Source organism: Nicotiana sylvestris, chromosome 7, assembly GCF_000393655.2.
Source record: "Nicotiana sylvestris chromosome 7, ASM39365v2, whole genome shotgun sequence".
In the NCBI taxonomy this organism is placed as follows: Eukaryota; Viridiplantae; Streptophyta; class Magnoliopsida; order Solanales; family Solanaceae; genus Nicotiana; species Nicotiana sylvestris.
The window spans coordinates 46,394,130-46,415,024 of NC_091063.1; the positions used below are offsets into that span (position 1 = coordinate 46,394,130).

Consider the following 20,895-nt stretch of genomic DNA (forward strand, 5'->3'; position numbering starts at 1 on the left):
AGGTTGGACGACCATTTTTTTTTATTTGGACTGATTTTGCCACCCGTAATCCTTTGTCCATGCAAAATTATACGTGAGTAGTTGTAATGTATTGGTATTTGCATGATACTGAATAGTTAAGAGATCATAATTCAAATCATGCTGCTACAAGATATTACAGTTAAGGCTTGAGGAGCAACTTGAAGTAGGAAAAGTCGTAAGACAAAGACTAGCCAATTGAGCACAAGGGTGAGCTAGGTTGACTACATTAGACATGTCTCAGTTTTTGAAGTGGATACAGCACTCTGTCCGCTTCAATTTAGATGGGTAGTTTGACTTGGCACGAAATTGAAGGAAAAAAAAAGAGAGAAAACTTTTGTAACTTGTGGTGTTAAAAGCAGGGATAAAAGTTTTGTGTGATTTGACATTTGTGCGATTATAAAAGCTTCTCATAAAGGAAAAATAGGTAAAATGAAGAGTTTACAGTTGAAATATTTCCAATTGTATAAATATGTCATTCTTTTTTAAACAGATTAATAAGAAAAGTGTGTGATCTAAATTGACACAGAGGAAATAATAAGTTCATACGATGGATTGGTGTGAATACCAACCAATTGGGTCGACTTTCTGTTAAATTTCCTTTTTAAATTCCTAACCATATCCAAAACAAATAAAAGAAGAGAAAGTATAATGGCTATTTTTTTTTTTTTTTTGGGAGTTCATAGTAATCTAATATAAGAAGCTTTTTTCCAAGGGCACGTGGTTTCTGATTCCTCTACATTAAACTACTGCTACTTTCCAGTAATACCGTCGAGACTCAACCTCTCTACCAGCTGTAGATAGCTGTCCCAATCTTCCCCATGTGAACCTACCCCCCCCCCCCCCCCACACACACACCAAGATCCCTGATCATTGCACAGAAAGTTAAGATAACTAGATTCATTTTAAATCATACAATACAATACCAACCAAAGTTGTTCAATATAATGTAAGTATTTGATGATGTTGATAATCATCACTTCATGTCCTTGTGTTCATGTTCTTTTCCTAAACATTCCATGTTTTGTTATTCACTTCACTATATAAATCACACTTTCAATTCTCATTTCTAGTTTGGTTTTCCTCTTTTTTACTTCATTCTTTCACAATTCTTTTCCAATGGCACATTTACCTCCTAGAGTACCAAACATGACACCAAATTGGCCTGATTTTTCACATCATCAAAAAATAGACACCACAACTACAGCCATTCACAACCCTTCATGGGTAGACGAATTCCTCGATTTCTCGTCGACGAAACGAGGTTCACATCGGAGATCTATTAGTGATTCAATAGCTTTTCTTGAAGCTCCAATGGTTGAAGAATGCCGAAGGCTATCAACTCCAGGAAAAACAACTGGTTCAGAATTTGAAAGATTTGACGATGAACAACTCATGTCAATGTTTAACGATGATATTGCCAACCCTTCGTCGCCTTCGGACAATAACAGCATTAATGAAGAAAAGAAGATGAGTACAATAATCTCCACTGATGACCAAGAAATGCAACAGCAACAACAGCAGCAGCAGCTTAAGACTGAACCTGAAGAAGTTGAAAGTTCATGCAAATCAGATGAACAAACTGCTTCTGATCAGCATGCAACTGCTGATAATAATTCTAGTGAAAAAATTGTCGATCCTAAGAGAATTAAAAGGTAAGAAAAAAGTTTTATTCAATAATTCATCGTCACATTTTAATGTTTTCTCATTATGTTAATTCTCATACATATAGACTGGATGAATTTCTGTTCTCGTTCAGCTCATCTTTTATACCTAGCATTATCTTTAAACAATGTCTCCGCATCCAGAGACTATACAATTCTAGTAGTATAAAAATCAATTCTCGGAACATAAATTTCTGAGTTTATATAGTAAAAGTATACTACAATGTCTTGAAAACTGTGAAATTATATAATAGTTGTTGATTATTGATTAAAAATTAGTGGAAATTGGTTGTTGATAATTATTGCTAATTAATACTGCAATGAATAATGATATATTCTTCTCTTTTTTTTCCAATTATTGGTGGTTATGTAGGATCTTGGCAAACAGACAATCAGCACAAAGGTCACGGGTGAGGAAATTACAGTACATATCTGAACTAGAACGTAGTGTTACAACACTTCAGGTATACAAAATGATTCCCAGTTTTAATTTTTTTTTTCTATTAGCATTAAAATATGCTTTATTAATTTGGAGATTTAGATTATTTATAAAAGTCAATCTTATTTATTTTTTCTTCCTGATATTGTGAAGGCTGAAGTTTCTGTATTGTCACCAAGGGTTGCATTTCTGGACCACCAACGTCTGGTCCTAAATGTTGACAATAGTGTCCTCAAGCAAAGAATCGCAGCTCTTGCCCAAGATAAAATTTTTAAAGATGGTAAATTTAACTTCTTTTTTACTCTTCTATTAAATTATTCATTAATTCGTTAATTTAATTCCTCTTAAAGTCAATTAGTCGAACAATGTCTTAACATAGCTTTTATTCTATGAGGACGTAGTTGAACGTTAACTTGTTATGGAACTGAGACGTAGTTATTTTTGTTGTTATAGCTCATCAAGAAGCGTTGAAGCGAGAAATAGAAAGGCTGAGGCAAATATATTATCAACAAAACCTAAAGAAGATGGAAGATGAAATACCAACAACCCAATCAAAATCACAACCAGCAGCTGCAGATGCAAATGCTTCTGAGCAGAAAGAACAGCTCGTCAACTGATCTGATCCTTCAGCTAGGTACGTTTTAGTCGGAGTTGAATAAAATATTAAGAAAAAAGAAGTAGATAGTACTAACAAATAATAATGTCATAATAATGGTAGTAATAAAAGGAACTTAGGAAGATAGGTACCAATAAATGATGGATCTTAATATGTGAAATAATTGTACAAATGACTCTTCCTTATTGAGAAATAATAATTTCCATGAAAAAGAAAGACTTTTTTTTTATAGTAGTGACTAATTAATTAATTAAAGGCAATTTGATGAGCTATAATAACAATTGTTCATCTAATCGCATAAACTAGAAATAATCGCGGTATATACTATATATATAATTTATGTATATTATATATATAATCATATATTCTCATTATAGTTTATGTATACCGACTAAAAAATAAATAACTTGCGTAAAAGTTCCTCTTTTTTATGCAGGAAAAGAAAAATTAAAAAAAGATTGTAGCCCAAGGAGAAGCACTAAGCAGATTCATGTGGTGATTGGACCCACAAAGAAAGTTTCTTATTATGGAGGGGACAAAGATAAGGTCACTTGAATTCATGCAGTGAACTCTCAAATTTAGGGGACCATAAGAAGTTAGTTTGTTTTTCTGCTTAGGGATGGGTGTGTTATTATTGTTATTATTATTATTAATATTTATTTCTATTTGTCAATCATTAATTTCCTTTATTTAATTTCTTCAACTACCTTCAAATATTTTATAGTTGGAAGGGGCAAGTGGAGTTCTTGAAAGGTAGCTGTTTGATGTCAGTTTATGGCACGCTCTTTTTTTCAGTGTCTTTTGTTGTGAGTGGTTTATTATTCTTTTTATCTTTTGCTACTATGTATTCTCTCTCAAAGAGAGCAATAACATTGATAAATGTAAATACTTCCTTTTTTCCTATTTACATTTCAGAATGTTTAACTGATTAAGAAATTTTAAATAATATTTTGGGTTATTTACAGTGCACTTCAATTCTTGTTAGACGAGTTAGCAAAATCATTATTTTGGGTTTTGGGGGGGGGGGGGGGGTTGAAGCAACTAGAAGAGTCGAGGACTAAGGACACAAATGCAATCACTAATGGAACTAATAAGAGAGGAAAAGTCAGTGAGAAGGGGAGAAGCCAATATTCTTAGTCAGTACCATTATATATACTATTGTAAATCCAAAACCTAATACATAGAACCAAGTTATACCCCTATGCAATAGCAATCACAATACTACATTCATCAATACCTACTGTCAGAACTCAAGTACTAGAAACTCTAAAGCATTACTAACAAGGCCCCAAAATAATAGTTTTAGAGATCAGCATGGGCTAACTCAAGGTTTCTTCAAAATACTTGCAAAATCACCACCCTGCAAGCAACATAAGAGCAACTTGTCAACTGTAGGTCGAACATCTGCGAAAGAGCTGCATGTAAGATTAAACTCTAGTAGACACACAGATAACCAGCACATACAAGAAAACATCTGAAAATGCCTATTCAAAGTATGCGGACAACGCAGAAAGGTTGATGATCTTTCTCGTGAAAAAGCAAAAGTCCGCAAGATTTTGCTTTGTGTGTCACGAACAATTAGCAAATATTTCCACTGAAAATGCTACATTATATACCCATTATGGTACATACCAGTTTCTAGTCTGAACTATAACCATAAGCAAGCACATCTATGGGTTTAAAGATATGTCCCACGCTGCTGTTATTATCAAGGTTGAGTTAATACCCTCAAATCCGTCTAAACTATACAATATTTGTCAGTTTCCTACCTAAACGATAGCCTGTCCCCGAAAACCCCCTGAACTATATCCCCCTCATAATAACAACCCCCCCCCCCCCGGTTGCTTATATGGCATATTGTGTGAAATAAATCGCCTAAGAGCGCGTGAATAGTGACAATAACCATTAAAATGGGCCCACCTGACAGCAACTAACACCTAATTAGCCCCCTTTTTTTAAAAACTTATATTTTCTCCTCTTTTTCTTTATATTACACCTTCTCATTTTTTTCACCTTTCTTCTCCATTTCTTCATCTTAATCCATTTGAAATTCTCTCTCTTGTTATTATTGAGTTTATTTCTTATCTTTCTCGTTTTATCCATCCTTCATTCTTACCAAATTTATTTGAAAGGAGCACAAAATCTTCAACAAAAAGGAAAAGGCATAAACCTTTTTGAACAAAACACAATGGTACCGTGTCACTACCCACGATCTTTCTTCTGCAATTCTAACACTATTTCTCATACCATCAAAGCCTTCCCCTTCTTCAATCCCCTTACTCTCCTCGAGCCCCATCCTAAAATCCCTTTGTCCTTTTTTTTCTTCTTATTTTTCAGACAAATCCAAAGTAGCACTTATCTTTATTTAGTGACAAAAATCACAAATCTCAACAAACAATCACAAAACCCTAGATTTAATTCTGATTTCTAATAGCAGCAATAACAGATAGAGAAATCGATGGTAAAAACCGTGATTAATGAAGAGAAACGCTACTTAGAGAAGGTGTCTCTCATCTTCGATGAGAGAATTTTTCTTATCAGAGCAAAGAGGTCATACTTTGAGAGGAGTAAATGACAGAATGTGCAATAAAATCCCCTTTTTTATTTTTTCACATAATTAGATTAACATATATTAATTAAGCCTGTTTTTCCACGTGGATTACCACATGGCAGGTTTTAAAAATTATTTAGAGAGTGTATCACACGCACTAGTAAGAATGAGACGGATAGGGTTTTATTATGAAGGGGATATAGTTCAGGGGGTTTTCGGGGACATGCAATAGTTTAGGTAGGAAACTGACAAATATTGTATAGTTTAGGCGGGTTTGAGGGTATTAACTCACCAAGGTTTGCAAGTATAATATATAAATTTTGATTTTTCATGATAATATACGGAAACTTATTAGAATTTTTATCACTGAAACACCTCGTATAATTTGGAGACTTATTATTTTGAAAGACAAAATTGCCCCTGCTATGATTCTTGTTTAATATGATACTAGGACATTTAAGGAAATCCAAAAGTGGGTACAATGCTAACCTACTACCTTCATGTAGTAGGTTAGCAAAACCCACATATATGTATATAAATTATAAATTAATAGGTAAACTGTAATATCCATAAAAAAGGAAATGTGAAGATTCAGTTGGGACAAAGGGGAAGAAACAGCAATGATCAAATTTTGAATGTTTTACAGTAAAAGTTCCAAGAGAAGGCGACATGAGAGTAAAGATTAACGCAGAAGATTTAAAAATTCTGCGATGAAGAAATGCACATTCACAGAAATAAAGAGCAAAGTTAAGGTTTGAGATTGTAAAGATGGTAGGAACGGCTTAGTAGAATGAAGTAACCTACAAACACTTACAAAGCAGTCAATTGAAGAATTAAGTAAACAACAGTAGAGCAAAAACCCAACAAATCAATTTATGACTCATGCAAAAGCGTAGAAGAACTTCATTTGTAGCAATTTCCATCCACAATGACCTACTTTCTGTCTTTGCATGTCCAACAACAATTGGACCCCTATACTTAATAGGAATCATCTCCACCTGAAACTATTAAAACTCTTGCTTCCTTATAGGTTAATCTTCAACTTGATCTATGTTCGACTATATATTCTACCATTTTAGCTCTTGAAGAGATGTTTTACCACTTGTATCTTTTACTAATAATACCATAATCTATTCAAACCTTCTCCTCTTTAACCAGAACTCAATATTTAATTCTGAAATATCTGTTTTCCAAGTCTTTTACATAGATTTGTTCATGAACATTTCACGCACTCACTGTAGAGAAAAAGATTCTTTCTCAGTAGAAATCAAAGATGGGGAAGTACGTAAAGGTAAATAACCACTGTAACTCCTATAACTTGTAAGGGTAATGCATAAATAGCTCCTTGGATCGGAGCACTACTTAGGGTGCCGAGCTTCTGAGTGAGCTTCAGATATATGAAGCACAGACACTAAAATGTAGATGCTGCATATTGGTTTCAGATAAAAAAACCAGACAGATATGTGCAGGAGGCTCCACCGACACACTTTCTTGCATTTTTTATTTTTAGGGTGTCTTCTAACTTTGGCATGGGAGGTTATCCACTATGGGAGCTTGGAGGAGCAGTGGAGACGCGAGCACTATGTGGTCAACGACGGCAAACTATGTGAGGGATGCGGCAAGAGAGGTGCTAGGGATATTGAAGGGTTTTTCTGGGAAGCACCAAGGCGACTGGTGGTGGAATTACGTAGTACAAGGTAAAGTGGAGGCGAAGAAGGTAGCATACGCGAAGTTGGCAAGGAGCACAAGCGAGGAGGAGAGAAGAGCGAATAGAGAGAGGTACAAGGTGGCAAGGAAGGAGGCTAAGAATGCGTTTGGCCGCCTATACGAGGAATTGGGGGAGAAAGGCGGGGACAGGAAGTTGTTTCGGCTGGCTAAAGCGAGGGAGAGGAAGGCTCGGGATCTGGACCAAGTAAGGTGCATCAAAGACGAGGATGGTAGAGTATTGATGGGAGAGTCCCAGATTAAGCAGAGATGACAGACGTACTTCTATGGTCTTCTAAACGAGGTGGGGGACCGGGATATAGCGCTAGGGGACTTGGGGCATTCGGAGAGTCTCTGAGATTTTAGTTATTGCAGGCGCATTAAGGTGGAGGAGGTCGTGGGGGCTTTGAGTAAGATGAGTAGGGGTAGAGCGACCGGGCCAGATGAAATTCCGGTTGAGTTTTGGAAGTGTGTGGGTAGAGCAGGATTGGAGTGGCTGGGCTGTTCAATGTTATTTTTAGGACGAAGAGGATGTCGAAGGAGTGGAGGTCGAGTGCAGTGGTACCGTTGTACAAGAACAACGGTGATATCCAGTGTTGTAACAATTATAGGGGTATCGAGTTACTTGGTCATACCATGAAAGTCTAGGAGAGGGTGATGGAGGTGAGGGTGAGGAAGACGGCGTCTATATCCGACAATCAGTTTGGGTTCATGCCGGGTCGCTCCACTACGGAAGCTATCCACCTTATTAGGAGGTTGATGGAATAGTACAGGGATAAGAAGAAGGATCTGCACATGGTGTTTATTGACTTGGAGAAAGCGTATGACAAGGTCTCTAAGGAGGTGCTCTAGAGATGTCTTGAGGCAAAGGGCGTGCCGGTAGCCTACATAAGAGCGATCAAGGACAAGTATGATGGAGCTAAGACTAAGGTTAGGACTGTGGGAGGCGACTCGTAGTATTTCCCGGTTGTTATGGGATTACACCAAAGTTCTGCGCTTAGCCCGTTCTTATTTGCCTTGGTCAAGGATGCATTGACAAACCATATTCAAGGGGATATGCCATGGTGTATGTTATTTGTTGATGACATAGTTCTATTTGATGAGACGAGGGTCGGTGTTAACGAGAGATTGGAGGTTTGGAGACAGACCCTCGAGTCTAAGGGTTTCAAATTGAGCAGGTCTAAGACAGAGTACCTGGAGTGCAAGTTTAGCGCTGAGTCGAGAGAAGTAGGCAGGGACGTGAGGCTTGGATCACAGGTCATCCCCAAGAGAGATAGCTTCAAGTATCTTGGGTCGATGATCCAAAGGGACGGAGAGATCGACGAGGACGTCACTCACCGTATAGGGGCGGGCTGGATGAAATGGAGGCTTGCATCTGGAGTCTTGTGTGACAAGAAAGTGCCACTGATACTCAAAGGTAAGTTTTATAGAGCTGTGGTTAAACCGGCCATGTTGTATGGGGCAGAGTGTTGGCCGGTTAAGAACTCCCATATCCAGAGGATGAAGGTAGCAGAGATGATGATGCTGAGGTGGATGTGCGGGCACACTAGGATAGACAAGATTAGGAATGAAGATATTCGGAAGAAGGTAGGCGTGCCCCCTATGGATGACAAGATGCGGGAAGCGAGGCTCAGATGGTTTGGGCACGTGCGGAGTAGAAGCCTTGATGCTTCGGTGAGGAGGTGTGAGCGGTTGGCCGTGGTGGGTACGAGAAGAGGTAGAGAGAGGCCTAAGAAGTATTGGGGAGAGGTGGTCAGACAGGACATGGTACGACTGCAGATTTCCGAGGACATGGCCCTTGATAGGAAGGTCTGGAGGTCAAGCATTAGGGTTGCAGGTTAGGGGGTAGTAGAGCTTTCCTTACTTCATACCGGGTGTGAGGCGGGGTTGGATTAGGGTTGATCATAGATGGCTTGCAGTTTATGTTGAATCCACACTATCCTTGTTGTTTATCTTAGCCCCGGGCCTTAGTTACTGGTTACTGTTATTGCATGTCATTTATCTTTTGGTTGTTATGCTTCTGTTACTATTACGGTTTCTAGTGGAGTTACTAATGAATTGTCTTTTCTTTTCTGAGCCGAGGGTCTATCGGAAACAACCCCTCTACCCTATCGGGTAGGGGTAAGGTCTGCGTACACATTACCCTCCACAGACCCCACTTTGTGGGATTTTACTGGGTAGTTGTTGTTGTTGTTGTTTTAACTTTGGCATGGGTGTACCTTGGTTCAGACATGAGTTTTATTATTTTAACACCAAATAGGTCCAATACCTACAAAAATTAAGACCTCAGCAGAATAAACAAAGCTACTGGCCAAACAGATTACCAGTGTTCCTTTGGAACGCATAACGGCAAACTCGAAGTGCAGACTTGAATTGTCTCACTGGTTCGCTGCTATTGTATCCAGAGTTCCTGTCTTCACCTTTTCTTCCTTTCTTTGCTTTTACCATTTCATGCTAAATGGTTGTCTTTTGGTGCTCTAAAATGTTTTAAATTTAATATTTGCAATTTATAAGAAATTTTTCTTCATTTCCCAATGTTTTTAATTTAGTATTTGGTGCAATTAGTGAATTTATTTTTCTAAATATTCATATTCTCAATGCTCTTATACATTGTCCAACATGTTTGGTGCTCCTTTTCTTTATATTCTCAATTTTCAGATAAAAGTGTCTAACATGCGTAATGAATAAATGTTTCACCCTAACAGAAATAATGTGCACCATACAAATTACAACAACTGTGGGAGAGGGAAAGACACAAAAAGTAGATTGTAGACCTACATATAAAAAGAACAGGGGAACAGCGCAGCAAAAAAGACCTTGTGCAATTAACAGATTGAAATAACGCATCACGCAAAGCAGAGCAGGGGAGTATGGTATTATCATAAGTTGGCATTTACCTGCATTTCAACCATGGAATTGAAGATTTGGCAGAGCAAATCATTCATTTGGAGGGCAGTCGGGAGTTTCTGATATTTCATCCTCGCTTTTCGGAACTTTGCTTTTTGCCCTCAAGTTTTTCAGGTCCTTCATTGTATCTTCAAGGTTCATCAACCTCTTATCCAGCATCTGAACCTTATCAATACAAACCTCAAACTGACTAGCATATTCTTCCTCCGCTTCTTTTGCTTTTTGTTCCAAAAGCAAACAAATGGATCGATTTTCTTCCTCTTGCTTGAGGCGTAGCTTTTCGATTTCAGCAGCGCTCAACATTAGACCTCCAGGACCAGCATCTTTGTAATATGGTTCTTCAGGCAGCTGGAACTTTTGCCTATACTCGGAGAACTGCTTCTGCATATCCTTCAATGCCTTCCTGTAACCATCCAAAATATTTCCCATTATAAAAAGCTCCCGTTCAAGACGACAAATCTCTTCGTCTTTCCTTTGTACTTCTTCATATTTAGACTTATGCAAGTGTTCAATTACACTGTCCCTTTTATGCAATTCGTTGATCAGAAGTTGCTGGTTCATGTTGAATTGCTCCTCATTCTGTTCTTTAGACTCATACATCATCCTGGCCCTCATCATTAGCTGCTGCATTTGCTCCATGCATGAACCAAAATCTAATGGCTTCTGGTCCCATGCACCCTCATTCCTCAACCTCTTGTTGCTGCCATTGAGAGAATGGTCAGGCTCAATCTCAATCCCTCTCTTACTTCCACTACCAAAAAATGAACCACTTGTATGCATCTCAGCTCTAGATGCAAGAAGCTCAACTGAAGACTGATCGTGAAGTTGCCCCTGTGACGTAAATGCGATCTGTGTAGTTTCCATCGTTTGAAGTAGATTTCCTGTCAATCCATCCCCAATAAGAGTATCATCACTAGGCATAACATCAAATCCATCTTCACCCTCATCCCTCTCCGCTCCTTCCTCCTCCTCCTCCTCATCATCTGCCAACTCATCGTCTTCTTTCTTCTCATCATCATTATCCAAAGACACCGCTTCCTGCATCTTACATTTCTGTAACAAGGGCTCATTTGCATCTGTTCTCTCATAAAAAAGCCGATGTTTCTCTTCCTCCCCCTCCTCCTCTTCCTTTTGTTCCTCAACATCCATCATCTCCACATCCTTTCCCTCTTTCTTCTGGCCAAGGTCCTGCCCCAAAGTCAACTCAAAATTCAGTCCCTCATCTAAAGCTCTATCCTCTTGTTGAGCTTCACTTGAGCTACCAACTTTTGCATTGTCCTCGTTAACACAGTCATCCTCCTCCTTCACAGCGACTTCAAACTCCATTTTTTCCGGCTCTTCACCAAACAATACCTCCTCACGCTGTGACTTTATCAAGTACTGCAAATGTGCAGCATAATAACAGTCCACTAATTGGTCCCCTTTCATCAATTCCTTCTCAACCATGAACCAGAACAATCCAGCCCAATCCACTCTCTCAGGGTGCCCATCTTTTATAGTCTTAATCCAATTCAAGACCTCATTAGGCATTATAAATGTGTCTTCATGCAAAAGCACCCAAATCGACACAAAATCCTCAAGAAAACCTATCGATTCCTCAGACAATGCATCAGCATCCAAGTCCAGACCATCAACACTACCTCTGTCCTTCTTCACAGGCAGCTTAAGTGCCCGGGCTAAATCAGCCCGATTAACCAAGATTCTAAAATCATTAACATAACTATACCTCAATTTGGAATCATAAGTAGCAATTAACTGTGCAATCAAATCAACCCTTAAATCACGATCGAATTCTATATGTACAAAATCCCATAACCCTAAACGCCTCAGTAACTTCTCATGCCTAGCAAAATCAAGAATCTTGGAAGGGCAAAAAGGAAGAGGCTTTAAGTTCTCCTTAAGTGTTTGAAGTCTTTTTTCAATGGCTTGTAACTTCTTAGTGCTGGCTTTACTCTTCTTACGCTTGATGCGCTTGTGGGTAGTAGTAGTAGTAGTGGGTGACATTAGTGGAGGGTCAGGGACACTTACTTCTATTGAGTCAGCAATCGGTAAAACCACATTTAAAGAGAAATTAGGGAATGTATCAGCCGCACCTGAAATTTTTTGATCAGGGTTTTCTTGGTCTTTTTCGTCAAGAATCACTTCTGGGGTTTCTTGATTTTGTGGATTTTCTTGGTTTGTAGGGTTAAGGGGTTCCAAGATTTGGGGTTGAGAGTGAGATTGTGAAGTTGGGTTGTTGTTGTTGTCGTCTTTGTGTGGTTCATTTGGGTTGGAGGAATCATCTAGGGTTTGGTCTACTTGATTTGGGGAATTAGAGGAGGCTGACATTTTGTCTTTTTAAGGAAAGGAACGTCTATCAAGAGCGAGTTTCCTCTCGGAAGGAGCAAGTAACGAAGGGTTTTCAAGGATCTGAGTTAGAACATTTTGATTTTTGAGAGGATGAGCTGCTTCTTGTTCTCCCTTCTAAGTTGTTCCTCAAACTTTGCTTTACCATATTGTTATGTTTTTCTTTCCTTTTATTTATTTCTTTTTGCTTAAGGCATAGTTTACCCCAACTTATAAGCAAATTCCTTTTATGTACTCCAATTTCACCGGAAGTATCTTACATACTGAATGCGTGTATTTAACACACTGTATAGGTCGAAATTTGGCGAAACTCCTGGTCGGGATGCCTACAATGGTCGAGGACGAGGTCCGCAGAAAGAGTTATAACGGCTAATTTTTGGAATAGGGTAAGGGATATGTCATATATAAAGAAGACAAAAGATAGGGAAAATGGACATGTAATATTGACTTGATAAGAACATATTTTTGAGAAAGATTCTACCCCTCTAGCAAAGGTACAAACATATCTTTTCATATAGATTCTTGCTCATATTATCCTACACTTTTCTATCATATCCAAGAATAGTTCGAACATTTTAGGATTTGTCTGTCACTCATCATAATTAGGAGGAACAATCATCTAATTCATACTTCTCATATTTACTTAGATGTCATTTATTGTTATTTATTGTTAGTTACTCCTCCATCATTGCTCATATCTTTTAGAATATTTAATGCTTGTTATTGCCAATCTCCCATCAGATTTGTTCAATGATTAGTTACATTTTCGGAACTTACATTTAGAGATATTATCATTAACTACGTTTAACCCATTACTCCCTCCGGTTCATAATAAGTGACCAATTTGCTTTTAGCACGCCCATTAAGAAAATACTAAATTCTATACAAATATACCTAATATGACTAAACTACCCCTAATTAAACATTTAATGTGAGGAGTAAGAAAACTTTTTAGGGATATGTATGTAGGGGTTATTTTGTAAAAACAAATTGAATTCTTTCTTGATTACATAACTTGCCACTTATTTTGAACCAAAATGAAAAAGCAAATTGGTCACTTGTTATGAACCGGAGGGAGTATATAAGTACAATAGTTTTAACCGAAAGTCATACTTTTTGGTCGAACAATTTGGCGCCGTCAGTAGGGATTTCCTAGTCAAATTTGTAGTTTTCTCTAAATCTATAACTAACTAGAGGTGTTAACTGGACGGGCTGGTTCAGGCTGGACACGAAAAAAACAGCCCGTCCGGGTATTGTTCCGGGCTGATAAGTGGGCTGAGGTTCCGGGCTAGTAGTGGCCTGGGTTATTCCGAATTTTGGTGGGTCCGTCCAGGTACAAGCTTATCGGGTTCGGACCGGACCAGATTTTTTTATTTTTAGTGTATTATGTTTCCTTATTCAATATAATTATTACTTAAATGTTTGCAAACTTTTAAATCATAAAATAAGAATTTTAAGGCATAAAATTAAATTTTTTAACTTTAAAATTTAAAGTTTTAAATTTGAAATTTGAATTATATAATTTGAAAATCGAAATTAAGTGGCTACATAAAATTACATAATAAGACCAATATGTAAAGATCAAACTTCAAATCTTTCATTTCATATTATCATTGCATAATAATACTTAAAATTAACTTGTCCAATACACTAACACATTAAGTTTAAATAAGTCTAACAAATTCAAAAGAACACAAATTGTCTCAAATTAACTTAAAATACGAATTGATGGAGGACAATCAAGACAACCCTTGATATGCCTCCTTAAACCAGCGGTGCCCTCCCACTTTCGACGAATATTAAAGACTCGACCACAGTTCTTGCACTAAACTTTGCGAACTTCTTCACTTTCTTCTATCATCTCAAAGTGTTCTCAAACATGTGAGTGCACTCTAGAAGCACAGGGCATGATTTAACTTGAACCTAACAAAAAATGGTAACCACATTTCAGTTGATAATTGTAATAATGTAGTGGCTACCGTAAATAATTGATAAATTTGAAATATTAATTAATTGAGAACTTGAGAGCAATAAGCAATTCAATAATCATGAGGGAATTGAGAGAGAATTAGAGTAAAAGAAGAGAGAAAATTGTGAAGAAAAATAAAGAAGAAGTAGGGCTATTTATAGTTTTTAAAAGGTTAAAATTGTAATTTATCAATTATTAGGGGTGGGGGGCTATTTTCTTAAGGGTGTAGGTCGAAATGGTCAAATTTGCAAAAAATGACCGTTGCACAACGGTAATTTTTGAATCTGACCGTTGGCAACGGTCAAAAAATTTTAAAAAAGAATTCCAATGGTAATCGGGCTGGACCGGGTTGTAGCTCGGTAAAAACCCGGTAGTAGGTAACAGGGCTAACTAAGTTCCGGGGCAGCGGTTACCAAAATATGTTCGTTCCCGTCCGGCTCCCCCCAACCCTCCCCAACCCGTCCCATCCGCCAGCATACCGGGCTGATCCGGGTCGAACCAGGCTATCATTGGGCTGGCCCGACCCGATTACCAGGTATATAACTAAGGCGGATCACTAACATAAAAAAAAAAAAGAAACAAGAACAAGATCTCCTTTCTTTGCATGTACAAATACAATATCATAGGTAATGGAGAAGAAAGGACGAGAATAATAAGTGACCTCTCAACCAACCTCATGAACGTCATCAATGAGAGCTGTGAAACAGCAGACAGAGTCATAACGCCCAATGCCTCCCCTAGGCGAGATGGGCCACCTCCTCCCCACTGCATTATCACAAAATCTCTTGGTAAGGGAGCCTCCACATCCGTGGCAGAGGAGATGCCCACAGCTGTAAAAAAGCTCCTCGAGGCTTGGTTAACTGATATGCTAACTAGCGTCCTCCATAAGCTCTCTCGGGACACGACTACACAAAACGCAAGGACTTGCATTATACAACCATCAAACGATTAGCCTCACCAATTTCCTCTTCCCCAAACGACAGGTATTACTCACAATGTCATTAATAGTGCATGTGACAATGCTCTCGCAACCATTATGAAAAGGATAGAGGAAATGGAAAACAAGAACAAAATGCTTCAGGACCAAATGAGAGAACACCAAGAAAGGGTCGATAAGACACCGGGCGCCCCTAAGCTCTTGCCAAAGAGAGATGCTGGTCGGTCTGTCGAGCAGCTGTATAGTGAGGATGCCGCTCCATATGCCATACAAAAAACCTTTAAAATGCCACCCTATCTGAAAATATATGATGGCACAACCAACCTCGAAGACCATGTGACTCATTACGTCACCGTCGTGAAAGGCAATAATCTCGCCAAGGAACAAGTATCCTCCATTTTGTTGAAACAATTCGGCGAGACCCTCACGGGAGGAGTGTTGACATGGTATTCACAACTGCTTACATGTTCCGTTGAAACTTTAGAAAAAATGGCCGACAAGTTTGTAACAGCCCATGTTGGGGCCAAGAAGGCTAAGGCCTTGTAAACGACATATTTGCTATTAAACAATCCCCGAGAGAGGATTGAGGGACATCTTCACCCGATTCAACCGATTAAGAATGACCTTACCAAACGTATCAGAAGGGATGGTGGCCGCAGCCTTTCAAAACGGGATAAGCATAAACAGTTCAAGGGCAACAAGAAAGTTATTAAGTCGGTTCATGAAGTAACCCCAACTACTTGGGATGGAATACATAACGCGTATTGTGTCGAGGTCTGAGCAGACGAGGATGATCTTAATGGACCAACTGATCGATTGACCTTGGTACAGGCTGAATCCAGAAAAGATCGAAGTAATGATATCAGAAGGGACCTCACAACTCCGCGATCCAATAGGGAATGCCATCTACCATATGTCAGAGCGACTGTTGCATCTCCTCCCCCCACGAAAAGGGCCCACCCAGATCAAGGACAAGGATTCACCGGAATGAAAGAGGTATGTCCCCTTTATTATCCACTCACAATTTTTGTGTGTCACCTATAAAAATAGTCTCCGTATTGGAGAAGCTCAGACCAAAGGTGAAGTGGCTGCAAAAGATGAGGTCAGACCGGCATGCCAGAAAATCGAACGCCCTATGCGAGTTCCACCAAGAGTGAAGGCACAAAACCGAGGATTGCATCGCCCTAAGACAGGAGGTCGTAAACATGCTACAACAGGGACACCTCAAAGAGTTACTGAGCGACCGGGGAAGGACCAACTTTTCCAGAGGTCATGAACAACATCAAGGACCTCTGAAACCAACCTCGCCGACCCGCACAGTGTGAAGTTCACCACGACCCACAAGCTCAAATGGTCAATCACCCACAAACGGTATGATAAACTCGAAGAAATTATCATCTTCGATAAGTCAGATACCAACGGTTTAGATTTCCCTCACTATGATGCCCTTGTTATCACTTTACGAATTTTAGATACCGACGTAACATGTATTATGGTAGACGATGGGAGCGGCACGTGTATTATCCACCCTCGAGTATTTGCACAAATGAAACTCGAGGATAAAATAGTGTCGCATTGCATCACGTTAACGGGTTTTAACAATACAGTTGAGCGAACATCCGGCAAGATCACACTTCCCTTCCTGGACGATGACATCGCTTTGGAAACCACATTTCATATTATGAACCAAGACACAGCATACAATGCCATAATAAGGCGACCATGGATACATACCATGAGAGCCATCCCCTCCAGCTGGCACCAAGTCATCAAATTCCAAACTCCATGGGGAATATTCAATATACGAGGGGAAAAATACACATCCCGTGAATTCTACCGCATCACTCTAGACTGCACAGTCACTCAACAAACAAAAGACAAAGAAAAAGAGGCATAGCAATCAATAGGGTGTATGTCGATATGCGATGATAGTGAGAACGTCACCAAAGGCCCTGATACGGTCGAAGCCGCAAAATCGACCATAGAAGACCTCGACCCCGTTCAATTAAACAACAACGAACACAACAAGAAAGCTTACATCGGTTGTGAACTTTAGGAATGAGGTATCCCGAAGGAAATCGCCACGCACAAGCTGAACGTCGATCCATTCCACCCCCAGTGAGGCAGGTTAGACTCAAGTTCAACTCCGCAATTAATGATGCGGTATGCGAAGAGGTGGAAAACTATTGGAAAATGGCTCCATTAGGGAGTCGAAATACCCCCAATTCGTCACCAACGTGGTCATGGTGAAAAAGAAATGGGAAATAGAGGATGTGCGTAGATTTCACAGACTTGACCATAGCAATGATTCATTTCCACTACCCCATATTGACCAACTTATCGAAGTAACGACTGGACATGAACTACTGAGCTTTTTGGATGCCTACTCGGGTTATAATAAAATCCTCATGGAAGAGGAGAATCAGGAGAAAACCACCTCCATCACTCATTGGGGGACGTACTGCTACAGGGTCATGCCCTTCGGGCTGAGAAACATAGGAGCAACTTACCAAAGATTAGTAACGAGGATATTCAAAGACTAACTCAGCAAAACAATGAAAGTCTACATAGACGACATGCTAGTCAAGTCCAAAAAGGAAAAAAGATCACATCGACCACCTGAGAGAAACCTTCAACATACTCAGGTGATATAGAATAAAACTAAACCCCAAAAAATGTGCATTCAGTGTGGCCTCAAGAAATTTTTTAGGTTTCCTAGTATCACAACGAGGTATCGAGGTCAACATCAATCAAATCAAAGCCATCGAAGGGATACCAGAGCACTTGACTACCAAAAAACAGGTTCAGAGGTTGACTGGCTATATCATCGCCTTTTTTTAAGGTTCATTTCATGATCATCAAACAGGTGCTACAAATTCTTTGACGTACTAAAAAAGGACAATGGCCTCCAATGGACTTTTGAGTGCGTCCAAGCCTTGAAGGAATTAAAGGCGTATTTGTCGTCGCCGCCATTGCTCTCAAAACCAGAACCGGTGGAGTGACTTCTCGTCTACCTTGCTATATCTGAAGTAGCTGTGAGTGCAGTCCTGGTCCGAGAAAATAAAGGTACGCAGTCTCTCATCTATTACATTAGTAAAACACTAGTCAACATTGAGACGAGATACCCTCACCTCGAAAAACTACCCTTGGCCTTAGTCATAGCTTCACGAAAGCTTAGACCATATTTATAGTGCCACCCCATCTCAGTTGTCACTACTTCCCCCCTAAAAAGTATTTTGCATAAACCCGAGCTATCAGGCAGGTTGGCCAAATGGGTCATAGAACTGAGCGAGCACGATATCACATATTAACCGTGAACAGTGATAAAGTCACAAGTGCTTGCTGACTTTGTCGTCGACTTCAACGCAAAAATAATGCTCAAAGTTGAAAAAGAATGCGCCCATACTTCTCTCTAAATGCATGATCTATGGGTCCTGTACACCGATGGCATGTCTAATGCGTCAGGGTACGGATTGGGACTCGTACTCAAAGTTCCAACCGATAACGTGATTCGCCAGTCCATAAGGTGGCAGAACATGACTAACAACGAGGTCGAGTATGAGGCCGTAGTTGCAGGGTTAAGGCTAGCGCTCAAATACGGCGAAACAGTAAAGACTACGTTGTGATTCTCAACTCATTGTCAACCAAGTCATAGGAACTTTCCAAATCAATGAACAAAGGTTACAAAAATACCAAACCGAAATCTACAAGCTGCTACCCGAGTTCAACGAATGTCAACTTGACTAGATCCCCCGAGCATAAAATATCGAGGTAGATGACCTCACCAAATTAGTAGTAGCCACCAAAAACATTGCAACCGGAGACAGAAGTGTGGTCCACCTTCTCAACTCGTCAATAGACTAAATCGAGTTAAGAACCATAAACATGACTTGGGACTGGCGCAATCATATTTTTACATACTTGCAAGACGGTGTACTCCCAAGTGATAAAAAAGAGGCCAAGAAACTGCGAATGCAAGTAGCCAGGTACAATGTCATTCATAATGATATGTACAAGAGAACGTATGGCAGCACTTTGGAAAAATGCTTGGGCCCAAATTAGATGCAGCGCATCCTTAAAGAAGTCCACGAAGGCTATTGCGGAGCTCATTCCGGCAATCGAGCTTTGGTCAAATGCCTCATACGGGCAGGGTACTACTGGCCCACCATAAAAAAAGAGGCCGTGGATTTCGTGAAAAAGTGCGAGATGCCAAAAGTATGCCCTAATGATTCACCAAGTAAGCGAACACCTCCACTTGGTCACTTCCCCTTGGCCGTTCATCTAATAGGGAATGGATATCATGGGCCCCCTCCCGGCAGGGCAAGGTAACATACGATTTTTTTTTGTTTTAACCGACTATTTCTTTAAGTGGGTAGAAGCAGGAGTATTCGCCCAAATACGTGAACAGGAAGTGATTGCCTTTATATGAAAAAACATTGTATGTCATTTAGGCCTCCCCAAAAAAATCATTTGTGATAACGGACCCTAATTCACAGGAAAAAAGGTATTGAATTTTTTGAGAAGTGGTATATCAAGAGAATACTCTCGACGCCATACCACCCTGCGGGCAACGGAAAAGCAGAGTCCTCCTACAAGTCGATACTGAACATCATGAAGAAAAAGGTTAAAAGCGCCAAAGGGCTATGGCCGAAAATATTGCCAGAAGTACTCTAGGCCTACTGAACAATACCGAAGACAAGAACAGAAGAGACGCCTTACTCTTTAGTCTATGGGACTGATGCAGTAATACCGATCGAAGTCAGGGAGCCCAGCCTAAGATACTCCAACGAGAGCGGATAAAGGAACGATGAAAGTAGAAGGCAGGAGCTTGACGAGGCCGAAGAACAACGAGACATGGCCTAAATAAGGATGATAACCTACAAATAACAAGCAGAACGCTATTATAACAAAAAGGCAAAAGTTAGGCCGCTCAAAGTCGGGGATTACATGCTTAAAGCCAAAACACAAGCAAGCAAAGACCCGCTGGAAGGCAAACTAGGAACAAATTGGGACGACCTGTACAAAATCATGGCAACAGCAAACAAAGGATCATTCCAACTAGAAATAATGAAAGGAAAGCTACTATCAAATAACTAGAATATTACCCACCTCAAGTACTTCAACTTCTAAGAAGTAAGGCATCCCAAAATCATACTCTTTTTTCCCTTACTTGAGTTTTGTCTCAATTGGGTTTTCTCAAGAAGGTTTTTAACGAGGCGACGGGGGGGGGGGACTTCAAGTCGAAGTGCAAAAAGATGGAGTCACAAGATAGCTAATTCATTACTTGACCTCTCAAGCCTTATCCAAGTCGACCAATAAAGGGACTAGATAGATTGGGATTGGGACTGGAACGGTAGCCAACGCTAAAAAATTTGTCTATGACTGAACAAAGATTCTCCAAGTGTGTGAACAAAGCGATAATGCACAAAATTTATTTCTATTTCTCCAAATGTACAACTAAGGCAATAATGCTTAAAGTTTACGATGTCGTCAAACTCCGCACCTAGAAGCATATTTAAAAAAAATGTAGGTTATGTTCGACCTTGTTTGAACTAACACCTATCAGGCCCTCGGCCAGAACTAAACATATGATACGTTCGACTTAACATCCACCCACTTTCGGCTACAGTTAAACTTAGGTTCTGGTTCGACCTCGTCCGAACTAACACCTACTGGTCCTCAGCCATAGTTAAACGTAGGATATGCTCAACCTCATTCGAACTAACACCTACTGGCCCTCGGCC

The 20,895-nt window shown here is 39.6% G+C and overlaps 4 protein-coding genes across 5 annotated transcripts; 3 read left to right on the forward strand and 1 right to left on the reverse strand.

The window, feature by feature from the left end:
• The first annotated feature begins 910 nt into the window (after nucleotides 1–910).
• On the forward strand, nucleotides 911–3,706 carry LOC104226728 (basic leucine zipper 61-like). 2 transcript variants are annotated; one of them, XM_009778779.2, is made up of 5 exons: nucleotides 911–1,673; nucleotides 2,056–2,146; nucleotides 2,275–2,401; nucleotides 2,575–2,755; nucleotides 3,174–3,706. In XM_009778779.2, the coding sequence occupies exons 1-4, from the start codon at nucleotides 1,138–1,140 to the stop codon at nucleotides 2,736–2,738; spliced, it is 918 nt and encodes a 305-aa protein (XP_009777081.1). In that variant the 5' UTR covers nucleotides 911–1,137; the 3' UTR covers nucleotides 2,739–2,755; nucleotides 3,174–3,706. The 2 variants fall into 2 exon arrangements, with proteins under 2 accessions (XP_009777081.1, XP_070007173.1); XM_070151072.1 differs by lacking the exon at nucleotides 3,174–3,706 and having other exon boundaries at nucleotides 943–1,673; nucleotides 2,575–2,756.
• Nucleotides 3,707–3,867: 161 nt separating this feature from the next.
• Nucleotides 3,868–12,387, reverse strand: LOC104226727 (uncharacterized). The gene is made up of 2 exons (XM_009778778.2): nucleotides 9,890–12,387; nucleotides 3,868–4,097 (listed from the first exon to the last, which is right to left on the reverse strand). The coding sequence occupies exon 1, from the start codon at nucleotides 12,225–12,227 to the stop codon at nucleotides 9,930–9,932; it is 2,298 nt and encodes a 765-aa protein (XP_009777080.1). The 5' UTR covers nucleotides 12,228–12,387; the 3' UTR covers nucleotides 3,868–4,097; nucleotides 9,890–9,929.
• Nucleotides 6,835–7,266, forward strand: LOC138873076 (uncharacterized). Its single transcript, XM_070151513.1, has one exon. It carries the CDS (start codon nucleotides 6,835–6,837, stop codon nucleotides 7,264–7,266), a length of 432 nt encoding a protein of 143 aa, XP_070007614.1.
• LOC138873077 (uncharacterized) lies at nucleotides 7,965–8,834 on the forward strand. The gene has a single exon (XM_070151514.1). It carries the CDS (start codon nucleotides 7,965–7,967, stop codon nucleotides 8,832–8,834), a length of 870 nt encoding a protein of 289 aa, XP_070007615.1.
• Nucleotides 12,388–20,895: the final 8,508 nt, after the last annotated feature.